The 12,656-nt window shown below is 46.7% G+C and overlaps 1 protein-coding gene across 1 annotated transcript in view; it reads right to left on the reverse strand.

The window, feature by feature from the left end:
* Positions 1-3,365: 3,365 nt before the first annotated feature.
* Positions 3,366-12,656, reverse strand: part of TMEM95 (transmembrane protein 95) — a 141,256-nt gene continuing 131,965 nt past the window's right edge. Inside the window, exon 7 of the mRNA XM_069611622.1 lies at positions 3,366-3,467. Coding sequence (XP_069467723.1) covers positions 3,383-3,467 — 85 coding nt within the window. The 3' untranslated portion in view covers positions 3,366-3,382. The remainder of the gene's footprint in view (positions 3,468-12,656) is intronic.

Genomic DNA, 12,656 nt, shown 5'->3' on the forward strand with positions numbered 1-12,656 from the left:
GGCAGGGTCAGACCTGTCGGGCACAGCGGCCTCAGCAGGCAGACTCATAGTTTGCCGGTCCAGAATCAAGAGGCCCAAAAACAATGATCACAACCAAATAATGATCAATACAGTCTATGTTATCTGAGATGAATGCCTAGGAAGTGGGCTAAGAGTCTTTGGGGGCTTGACAATGCGACCCCTGGAGGTGGTGTCTGGGGCACCCGTCAGAGTCATCTACCCTCTCCAACCTTCTTGTGAGAGGTAACTGTAAAGAGGGGAGGCCAAAAAAGAGAGAACCAGCCTCCTGAATTGGGGATCCCCGAGACACAATCATGTGTGGGGGTAACTAGTGGTTTCCAATTTAATCCCTGTGCAAAGTTCAGTGGGCAAAATCCAAGGACCACCCTGTTCTTTCTGGGCTGACCCCACATTATCATCAGTTCAAAGCAGGTTAGATATGTCACATTCAGGTCAGCGGAAGCCCCTTCCCCCCAGAAGTCCAGACACAGTTGGCAGAAGGTCACAGTGCATGAGCCACAAACAAGGCAGAAGCCAGCCCTACCCCATGCAACCCCAGGGACAGCATGAGGTCTCCTAAGAGACAATGCGAACAAGCCCTAATGCAACCACCTCTGATTCAACACCATAGCGGGATGGGTGAATGGCGATCTGTGGACCGAGACTAGGAAGTATAGCATTGCCCAGAGACTGAAGTGAGAGACCTGTGAGCTGAACCTCAAAATACCCCAGCAACATACGCACACGCTCACGGAGGGAGACAAAAGGCAGAGGGACTTTGTGTGGCTTGTGATCCAGATATTCGCCACCTTGACAAGAAGCGTGCAGCGACCCTCCACTTCTTCTGACCGTGAGTTTGGCTGAAGGCTCTCCAAGGAAGATGGCTGAGAAAACCTTCGCTTTCTAGGAAAGGGATAGACATTTGGCCTTTGGTCCTTTTAGAACATGGTTTAGACTAGACTAGTTTGGACTAGGCAAAGACTGTTGACCTCCAGTGCTCAAGATTAGGTACCCATCACTGACTGTATATTTACCATGGTATCTTGCACAATTGCACATGGCAATTTCTCCAATTGAGTCACCAATATATATGCTAGGCCAGTATCCAACCAATCCTCAGGAAACCACTTTGGGCTTTTCCAAAGTGGTGGTATACGTGGCTCTTGGAGTAACCTCTTAGGCCAGAGAGTGATAGGTTGTTAGGGTTCTGCATAGTCCCTCAGGACAGTCCAAGTCTATGGAAAACCCAAGACCAAGAAGGTCTCTTATGTTACATTACCTTTTGTTTAAACCACCATTCTGACTCCTGAGACGCCATTGCCAAGAAGGCTATATTCAGTTGTATTATCAATTGCTTTTCTCCCGATCCTGACTCTTAAAATAAACCTTGCGGAAAACCTTGTGAACCAACGTTTGCACCTTGGTGGACCGAGGCATATCTATACTCGTGATATGCCCGTACCATGAAATACACTACCATAGAATAATCAAACCTCATGAGACCGAGTGCAGAACTAAGCGACTTCCTAAACATCTGCAATACCACATTGGATTACTCAAGAGAGTAGGATAACTCCTCTGAATTAGCTGCAACAGTGAATAGGATGTTCGACTTGCAACCAGCCAGATATTCCCCCACAGTTAGAAATCCCTCAATAAACCTGATGGACTGACACCAAGACCATCCCCTGACCCTCCACGGTAACACAAAGCTGCGGCGATTAATGCCTCTATAGTTGGGGGCTTCTTAATAATTAGAGGGTCGATAAGGTGCTGAAAAGTAATGCCTGGTAGTACAATGAGCCCTCTCAAGGTGACAGCGCTTCCCAAAAACGGTGATTTAACACTCTTCCGCACCTCAACAGCACTTGTCACCAAGGTCTCGCTCCTGAGGTCCGTTGACTGGGCTAGCCCCCAGCATTGTCACCTGCTCTCAGGGCCACACCGTGCCTTTGATATCAGCCCATCATGGATACCCGTCCAGGATGTGCATTGCCTTCTGAAAATCATCTCCCCTTCCATTGTCATTTCGAAGCTATCCAGGAAAACCTCTAACAACTGTATTCTAGGATTTATCCTGGGCAACCTATTTGAGACCTCTACCGATGTGCTCACCTCCGCAGCACGAGAATGGTTCTGATCCTCTCTACATCCATTAATAGCTCCAGTCTCGAGGCATTCCTTTGCACTGGGCTCTTTCCTCATTTAACAGGGATCCTGATGGTCAAGCATTGATTGACTCTTCGTCGAATGCCCGTCTCCCAAGCCGCTCCAACAGCCTTTTATGAAACAGCAAGATCTTGATACAAGGAACCAACAGGAACCTGACGGCTTATCAGGAAGACTCTTATTCGCTGATGACAATGATCTCTTTGTCATGGTGGAGGCACAGTGTACTCCTGTATACACCACCCATCTTCTCCCCCGCCACTACGCCGCCCTTATCACACAAACTGTCTATCAACTAAGGGCAGGTTCTCCATTAGATCCAACTAAACCAACACTCGCCTTTGGAATCCTCCCATGAGCCCTCAAACCCTTGTACTATACATACCCTCAAATGTCATCTGGAGTCTTCAACCTTTTCATAGTCACCCAGAAATCTGCTCCAGGCCACTCTCTTGTGGGGTTCTTGAGAGACAGCAAGGCTGCTTTGCCCACACCAAATTAGCCATTCGTACATCCCAGCCCTGGATATGCCCTCCCCATAAAGATCCACCATCAAAGAAGCTTCTGTTCTTGATTAATCAGGATTGTAGTCCTTGTTCTCTGAGGACACATCCTGCAACACACAATAAAGGTGTATGTAGTGGTGAATATTAATTTACTAGGGGAGCCCCACCTAGACAGAATCAAAATGGCTGACCCAGGGATCGAAAGAGAGTATTTCACCTTACTCCATGCTTATATACCCCTATCCAATATAGTATAGGTAACCCTTTGCCATCCACTGTAACTTGTTGTGCGCTGTAAAGGGGGAAGTAAGTGTCTGTAACCTGCACAGCTCTGGGTGCAACCCACCTTCATTGTAAACTGCTCAGTTGACCTTCTGGCCAGATGCACACTATATGGATAAAGTAAGAGGACGTCTGCCAGAGGTTTTGTAAGCAAGCCAGTAATACAATTCAAGGCAACAGTCGCAAAGAACGTTTGTGCACAGCCAGGCAGAGGCGTGCCCATGGAGTGGCCGGGGGTGGCATGTGCTGCCCCTGGAATTTGATTGGCCACCACAGGTGCTGCACCATTATCCTAAACTGTGATCATTAGCTGTGTGCATGCTCGTACTTCATGCCACCCCTGCTCAAGTCAGTGCCCCACTTGGGCACCACAGTCAAAAGAATCTGGACACGCCACTGCAACCAGAATGAAATATGGACGTGCTTTATTCCGAAGAGTCTCCAGAAATCAGTTTTTCCATGGAGTCACTGGCCTCAGCAGTCACCACTGTCACCCTCAGCTTCCGGAACCTGTAAAGACAAGAGACAGGATGTTAATATATTACACCGGAACACCACCCGCCAAAAAAGATGAAGCAAACTTATAACTAGAACCGACAAATAGAGAGGGATACACACACATAGACCGGCCGAAACAAGGATACACCCAGATAAAGCGGCAGACACCAACGAACATTGGCCTCATGGGGCTTTCGCTTCCACTCCCCCCTAAAAATCCTGACTGGACCTCGTTCACCTACAGAGCTGACCTGTGAAGGATAGGCTGCACGTTCTATGGGCGCGCCGTGGTGACCAAAGACCCTGACATTACTTTCCATTGTTAGCAGCAGATTTTCTTATACATAACTATTGGAGGCAAGCGTGATGGGACATTTGCAACTGAAAACTCCCACACAGCTGCAATTGCCTAAAAATCTCTGACTGCTTGCAAGAAAATCAAAGTGAGTCAAGGGTAGTTTTAAGCAAAGGCCACACACTTTAGAGGTGAACCTGATAAAACGCATCATTGATGCTGCTAGACCAATCACAAGTCTGTTTCAGACCCGCAAGAGGAACAGAATCGGCACTACTATCCATCTGGGACGACCTAAAAACAAACTCAGACTCCAACACAACCTCAGCTGTGATTTTGCTCGACCTCTCTTCAACATTCGACACAGGTAGCCATGACACCCTAACAAAAAGATTGGAAAACATAGGTATAACAGACATGAAACTACTCTGGATTAAATCACTCCTAGCAGACAGAACAGAAACTGTATGGATAAAACCCTTCAAATCTACTCCACGAGTTAACGATTGTGGAGAACCACAGGGATCCTCACTATCACCACTATATTCAACATCTACCAGACTCCAGTAATCAGAATCTTCAAAAAATAAAAAATTACATGCTACAACTACGCAGACGACACTCAGATCATCTACAATATCGAAGACACTCAAGCCGATCACTCAACCCTAAGTAAGCGTCTAAAAAAAGTCTTTAACTGGATGAACACCAACAACTTGAAAACCAACCCAGGAAAGACAGAAATCATGATTGTATCCATAAACCAAGAGAACAGCACCTACATTCCCTGGCCAACGGAAATGGGAACCGTGCCAACACCATCTAAAGTAGTAAAACATCTGGGAGTCCTGATGGACAACACCCTAACCTTAGAACCACAAATAAATGCAATAATCAAGAAATGCTTCTTCCTCCTTCACACAACAAGAAGAATCCTACCTTTCCTCTCCTTCACCCACAAAACACTAACAATCGCTGCCCTAATCATGTCAAGAACCGACTATGCAAAAAGCCTCTACCTCGGGATGCCAGAATACTTCCTGAAGAAACTACAATGCCTCCAAAATGCAGCAGCTAGACTCCTCCTCAAACTATCCAGAAGAGACCACATCACTCCAGCACTAAAAATACTACATTGGCTCCCAGTCAAACATCGCATCACCTTCAAAACAATGTGCATAACACACAGGGCAATCATCGGACATGGAGCTGAATTTCTACAAAAGAAAATAATCTACAAGCCCATGAGACTCCTCAGATCAGTCAACAAAATCCGCCTGGAACCAAAACCATACCTCAAGAAAAAACGAGGGCGATCCTCCTTCTCCCACCTAGCCGCAAAAAACTGGAACAACACCCCGAAAGAAATAAGAAACACCAAAGACCACCTACAATTCAGAAAACTACTAAAAACCTGGCTCTTCAACACCACAGATCCAAATTGAAAAAATTAAACAATCAAAGAGGAAACACAAATAACAGTATGACAGAATTCAGGATGATACTGACAACACACAGAACCGACTAAAGGAAACTCCTACAATAACAAGAGAAATTACGCTAGGTTTAATAGGACACAAACCACCCCCCATAAGGACAGAAATCAGCATCCCTGCCCAACCCCAACCAACAAACATCACCTACTGCATGAAGGCTACGAGGTACCAGACCTAGATAGAGTTGTGTGAATGTTAACAGCTGCCACACTTGAACTGAGTTGTGGAAATAGGCATGCACCAGGCCGGCATGGAGTTGTGAATGATGGCAGGTGCAGCGGCTGGACGTAACTGAGATTGTTGGCATGTGCCACGCTTCAAAGGGGCTGTGAGGATAAGATTGTGAGTGCCGACCAGTGCCACATCTTGAAGGAGTTGCATTGGTTGACCGATGCCGCGTATGGACTTGATCGGGAATGCTATCAGGGCCAGATTTGGATGGACTCACAAACGCTTGCTTGCCCCGCATACAGACAGGTTTGACAGAGGTGGGCGGGGGACGAGCTTAGACACGGTTATGAATGTGGATGGGCATCATGTATGGAAGGGATTGTGGGTGTCATCCGGTGACCGATCTGGATGGAGGCGCAGAGATGCTTGCACGCCCCACCTGGAGGGAACATGGAAGTTCAGCACCTCGCTTCCAGGCAGCAATGCTAATTAACCAATCCACTAACAATCTCACCCCTCCGCATACACCTCTCAAACTCTAACCAAACACAACCACAACTCTATAACACAACAATCCGCACAAACTTCGCTACACTGCAACAACGAAACAAACCACACATAGACTTGCACAACAGCACACAACGGCTACCGACCAGAAAACACCCCAAGCCCAGCGAACGGTGCTAACCGGGTTGAGGTTGCCAACAGCACATCACTGCTCTCTTGCACTTTTCCCGCTTACTCACACTAACTCACACCCCTTCCCTTTTTCAAAGCCGGCAGAGCACCAGGGAACCACTCCGGTGGTGATAGTGCGTGGTATAAATATCCTTTAACATTAACATTAACAAGAAGTGAGGTCTAAATTAAGTAAACAGAATGTCAGCACCTGCATGTTAAGGGGAGTGCTTGGCTTGCATTCGACCACTTGTAGTTGGTCACATGTATTTGTATTCATGCAAAACATGCATTCTCCAGCCTTTATGCCTTGTTATGCTATTGCTATATTGTGTGATGTAAGGTTAAGGCATGCTATGCCATGTTGCACTATGTCATGGCATTACTTCAGGTTCCACAGTGTGTAGTCAGAGGCCAGTGGCCGCCTCCCTTCTAACACCGCAGAAACACTCCATCCATAACAACACTTTGACTAAAATGTGATTATGGTGCAATGCAGCTGGTCGAGTAAAATGAACTAGCAGCTGACAAAGTCAAACACACAGCACATCACAACCACTGCATAACCATGCTGTTAAATAGCAAAAACTAATCTGAATTGTGTATTCAATAAGGTTCCCGGGCTGTGTCCGTGGCCTGATGTGCTTTCAATTGCACCATTTGCTGCTAATTTGACAATAGTATACATGTTATTTGGTATAAAACACGCCACACAAGCACGCCTGCTCCATCCCCACACAGACTCCGAAGTTACCCCTCTGCCAACATTTGAAGAGTTATCCCATGCACCCCTTGAACCGAATTATGGTGGCCAACCACACATGTATTGCAGGACACGTAAAACGCAGTCGCCGTCAAAAGCACTGTGGCGTAGGCTGTCACTCACTCCCCTCTTGTCCTTCCCCTTCACCCACTTTCATGGTAACTTTAGTGGCAAAAGGCATTTTAACACTAACACAGCTCATAAAATAACACTAGGCCTGTTATGCATACAGGGCGCTGACCAGTAATTTTGGGATCGCCAGATTACTGCAAGGCATGCTTGGGCGAAGGAAAGTCTTCCCGGGAGGATAGCTCAGCAGCAACATGCACGCCTTGGAAACAAGATGACAAGAAGCAACACAGGTTCGATACCGGTCTGCCCTTAGAAACCTCTGGGTATTAAGTGCGTTATAATTATGCAACTAAGAGACATATACCTGTAAAAGCGCCTCGAAGCCCTTGGGCTGTGTGAGCGCTTTAAAAATACAACAAGATGACAAGAAGCAACACAGGTTCGATCCCCGGTCCGCCCTTAGAAACCTCTGGGTATTAAGTGCGTTATAAATATGCAACTAAGAGACATATACCTGTAAAAGCGCCTCGAAGCCCCTGGGCTGTGTGAGCGCTTTAAAAATACACATAAAATAGAATTCGTCTCCATTTTGTGACAAATTTAGCTGCATATATATGTGGGTGGGTTTATGGAAAAAAAAGTATTGGTGGGGGGAGGTTGCGGGTCTCCGCCAGCTTGCAGAAAATCAACCTGCCAAAAAAAACAAAAAACGAGATGTATTCTCCTTCGACCAAATGTATTCGATTAAATCACTATAAACCTTATATTTCACTACAATGCCTGTCTTTGGATTTCTGGCGTCATACATGACAAAAGACATGCAGATCCCTACTTTGGATCTGTTTTGACGTCATCAGAAGGAACATCATGGGGAATAACATTACAAGGAGTGTCATGATTCTTTGAATCTCTAGGGCTCGGTCGAGTGCTAATAATATTTAAGAACTCTATAGTTTGGTAAACCCTGAGGATGTTTTAATAGCAAAAGCTGTAAATGAAATCACTTCTCTGGGCTCCCAATTGTGGCAGATCTGGGCAGGGGTGGACTGGGAACCAAAAGAGGCCCTTGGAAAGAATGTTCACAGTGGCCCCCGTATTACACATTTTCGGCAATCCCAACCGTGCTCCTATGAGAAAATGGGGAAATAAAATCAGTTACCACACAAAGAGGCCCAGGTAGCAGAGGCCTACTGGGAAATCTCCAGAGTTCCATATAGGCCAGTCCACCCCTGATCCGGGACAGCGAGAATAAATGAATTGCCTACTGTTGACATCAGGATCTGGACCCAGTCGGCGATTTAAGTACTTGACTACATATTTTCACAGCTATAGTTCATATATGTATTTGTTCATGCTGGGATTCAAGAGATTGTATGCAATCTGTTTTTTAGTAATGCCTTCAAAAGTACACAAATCACATAAGAAACCTAACTGATGTATACATTGCTATTCAGTGGCGTGAAAATAATGATTATAGCTTTATTTTCCCCATCCTGAATGGAACTTTATACTAGCAGCCTGCGAAGGTATGCCGGCCTAAACCATCTGATTTGGGTTTTAAACTTGTGTTTGCAGTCAAAGAAAAGGCAAAGCAATATTGGGCACCTGCTTGAGTCATTATTCTACACATCGTGCAGCGTCGTCCCGTTTATCGCACCCGCCATTCCTACCGCTAAAGGGACATTAGATTTTCCCCAGGCACCTCGTGTCTGGGCTATCAACCTCTGATCTATGCTTTGTTTACACAAAGTGAACCCTCACAATGTGCTTCCCAGCTCTTTGAACTATCACACAAAAAGGGTGAAATCTGAGCTGGGTAGGCTTTCGACAGCTAATCCTTCTTCTGAGGAGCGAAGTCGGGACTTTGACCAATCCCAGGCAGGCTGTGTGCAGGATGCGGCACACAGCCCCTGAAATCAGGACCGTCCCGCAAAATATAGGACGGTTGGGACCCCACCTCCCACAGTTGTCCATGTTCTTCTCTGATTGGTAGGGGTGTACCGAAATTCGGCTTCAAGTATGTGTTTGGCCAAATTCAGGCTGAAAATTAGATATTCGGCTCAGAATACTTCAATAATTATCACTCGAAGCCGAATAGTTTCCCCTTCAAAATACATTAAGTACTGCTTTGACTATGTGCCTGTAATCATTCAGGCATGTCATGTTTATCCTTTAAAAAGATCATTAAAGTGGATTAAATTAATGTGTCAGTAGCGAAATAGCCAACCGGGTCCTGCTGGAGTCGGCCGCCTGGGTGGAGCAGGACATGCATTGGGGCGCACCCTCCACCGGCTTGAGGGAACTTCACCAGGAAGCAAATAAAGCCCAGCCCTTGCCTCCCAACTGTGTTCGTCGTTCTATGCGAACGGTGGAGGACGCCCAATGCCCTGGTGGCTCCAAGCCGCACAACTATGAAAGCGGCTTTGTGTTACAGGCGTCAGACTCATCATGCTAAGGATGGATCTGACTCCTGTAATCCCCCTTCCTATAGTACTCAGGCCCAAGCAATTCCCCCAGCGATGGTCAAACCAAGTGAAGTGGCTAAAGTTTCAAGTGACTGCAACAAGGACCCAATGGCACTGCCAGCGAATGAGACCGTTAAGCTGCAGTCCACTAAATAGATCCAGAGTGAAGAAGTGGGCAGACACCATGAAGAGGTTGGTGGTCGAGATATGGGCCCACACGTCAACGGGCCTTCTGAGTACCTGAAGCCCGTCAAGGGAAGCTCCATTGAGGCCGACCAGCTGGTATCATTAGGCTAACACAAAGACGCCAGACTCTTTGAGAGTGTAAAGGACTCAAGTCTCGCACCCAAATCAATTCCTATCACCCGCTTCAGAAATCTCAGCATCTTCAGAAATCTACACTCCGCTGAGGGTTTTGAATAGCAGAAGACTGAAAAGGCAGACCAACTACAATCAGGGCAAAGTTAACCTGAAAGACGAAACAGCGCGTGGAGGCTTGGACATGGTCTTGATGTCAGCACTGAACATCTCGCTGGCTCCGTTTAGAAAATTGTATGATGCCTTGAACGGCAGCCTAAAAGATCACTCCACAATGCTTGCCATGATGCATTCCAAGTTGATTTTCCTGGAAGGCTTTGTGAGGGATTGTGGCTCCTTGTGAGAGGCAGGGCCGGAGCCTGCTAGAGAGTGGGTTCATTAAGGGAGACCCTTCATTCAAACAAGAGGTCTGCTCCAGTGCTGGTGACGGGGATTCAAACGTCTAAAGACCAACCCAGAGGGAGAAGTCGGTTGAAGAGCCGCCCTGTCTCTACTCTAGTCGACAAATCAGCCATGTGCAAAGTCATCGAATCTATGGAAGATCAGAACCCCTCGGAGAAGGTAGTCAATGACCTTCCCCACACAGAGTATCCTATTTTTGGCAAGAAAAGGAAATAAAAACAGGCACCGAGACGCCCTCAGCGTCAGACTGGAAAGAAACCAAAAAAGGAATTGCAGGTCAAAAAATAAAGATCCAACGGAGCTAGGAAATATTTGAGGAGTTTATCCTTACCCAGTTCCCCAGAACCGATCCGGAAGAGTATACCTGGCGAAGGTGAGGCAGGTGTCAAAGTTGGCTGGCCGCCATACCAAGAGCTTTCAATTGTTCAGAGTGGTGAAACTTCTGATGGTGAACCATCTCCAACAGAGTCAGTCAAGCTGCTCTTAACCCTCTCACCCACCTCCCGGAGCTACAATGCCCAAAAGGATGATGAGCCCGTCCCTTCTGGTACTGCACCGTTGATATCACCTGAACCGTTATTTAAGATCAGCAAAAGCAGGCCTGCAGCAGGAGCATCAATGGGCGGCTCGAACTCTGACCCTTCCACACAGGTTTTGGTGGGCAAAGCTTACCATCACACTACAAAATCAACTGAGGGTGCACCAACGGAAAGACATTCTAAGGGAAAGGATGGCGCATCATTGGAAAGATAGGTTGCGGAGGCGGATAGTAGTGGTATCCTCTTGCCATACCGCACAGAACCTTTCATGACGTTGGAGCAAAAGCGCTATGCCTTGCTTAAAAAATGTTTGGAGGCATCAAATTTGTCTCATGAAGACTCTAGCCCTGGCAAGTGAAAATTGACCAAGTACGATGGGAAGTGGGCTCCCTGGATCCACTATGGTGCCCACTGATCCTGCCCCAGTCACAAAAGTGGTACCATGCAACCTGAGCAGTGGCGTTCCCAATCCTCCCCCGGTGTCGGAAGTGAGTGCAGTGCTTGTTAGAAGGAAAGATCAAAACCCACTGTGTAATCACTCAGGGGGTGTGAACGACAACCAGTCTAAGTCCTGGAGGGACTTTAAAAACAAGGTCTGTCTGGAACGCTTGTTCAGGCTGCCCGATGGTCTTATCTCGAACAGATATAACGTTTTAAGACTTTTCATTGCATCCCTAAACTGAGAATGATTGAAACCTGGGACATCGACCTTGTGGCCTTTCCTTATGACAATTGTGTAGCTAGAGTGCATATACACTTGTCAACTAGCTATGCGAAATGTCTGCTATTGGATGAGGTTGTGGGCTTGCTTTTTTTGGGGTTTAATTTAACAAATCTGAATGATTCTCGGGAGACACAAGTGAGGGGTGTGGGGGCAATGGGACATTGAGAGAGGGGGGGTTGGCTTCCACTAACCCCTGTGGTCTCAAGAAGCCTCAGTCTAGAGGCAGCTTCCCAGGCGAATACCCTTCAGAAATTGCAAGGCGGCAAAGAGTCCATGCCCTTAAAATTTGCCGTAACAGTGGGTGACAGCCTGATATACCAGTGGAAAGTGATCACGGGAAAAACGTTAAATAGAGGTCTTGGCTCCCAAAGGCTTTGTTGGTCCAAAAACCCAAGAACTAGCATGAAACAACATCTGGGGAGGATATGATATGATATGGCATTTATAACGCGCCTATGCACAAGTGTTTCAAGGCGCGAAATCACACTGATCCCAGGGGTTTTAACCATCTTTTTGGTACAGGTATACCTTATGCGAACAAGGCAAATATTATCTGTTTTCAGGAAATATAGTTACATGCTCCACCGATAATGGAAGGCATCTCAGTTATTTTGAATGCAGCCACAAAGTGACCAAAAGGTAGACCTTCTTCAGGGCTACTGTTGGCGGTAGACATGGGTACTAACTTGGTGGTAATGAGGTGTGAACACCAAGACCCTTTATACAGATGGTGGTTCTGGAACCGGCCCATCACCAGGGGAGGGATTCTTACATTATTTGTAACCGTTACTGGAAGCCGGGAGTCAAGGGTATTGAATTGTTTATAGATACGTTTGTAGACACCCTAAACAAATGCCTTGAAGCCTACCCAGGTTCCGAGATTGTTGTTTGTGGTGATTTTAACTTGGCTGACTTTGAAGTCCTTGAAGGTAAGAGGGCGGGGGACAAATCTAAGAGGAGGCTGTGGGCTCAAGAAACCTGTGACAGAAATCTTCATAAACTTAATGGCCTCGTAGCAGGAGATTTCCCAGGGAAATCCACGTGGAAAGGTGAGGGTAAGCCCAGTACAATTTTCGTAACTGAGAGGCTCCTGGGTTTGTCAGAAGGTTTGAAGTGAGAGATTCCGCTAGCAGTGACCATAACGTTCTATATGTCCGTTGGTCTTCGAAGCAGGCCTCACCCATAGAAATGTTTGTCAAAGGCCTGGAGGTCAACCTGGGGCGCAACAGACTCCGAATGACATCTAGTCATCTAATCGAGATTCTCTACAAGAGGTTA

Source organism: Ambystoma mexicanum, chromosome 1p (genome assembly GCF_040938575.1).
Source record: "Ambystoma mexicanum isolate Mex_15411 chromosome 1p, UKY_AmexF1_1, whole genome shotgun sequence".
NCBI classification, from domain to species: domain Eukaryota; kingdom Metazoa; phylum Chordata; class Amphibia; order Caudata; family Ambystomatidae; genus Ambystoma; species Ambystoma mexicanum.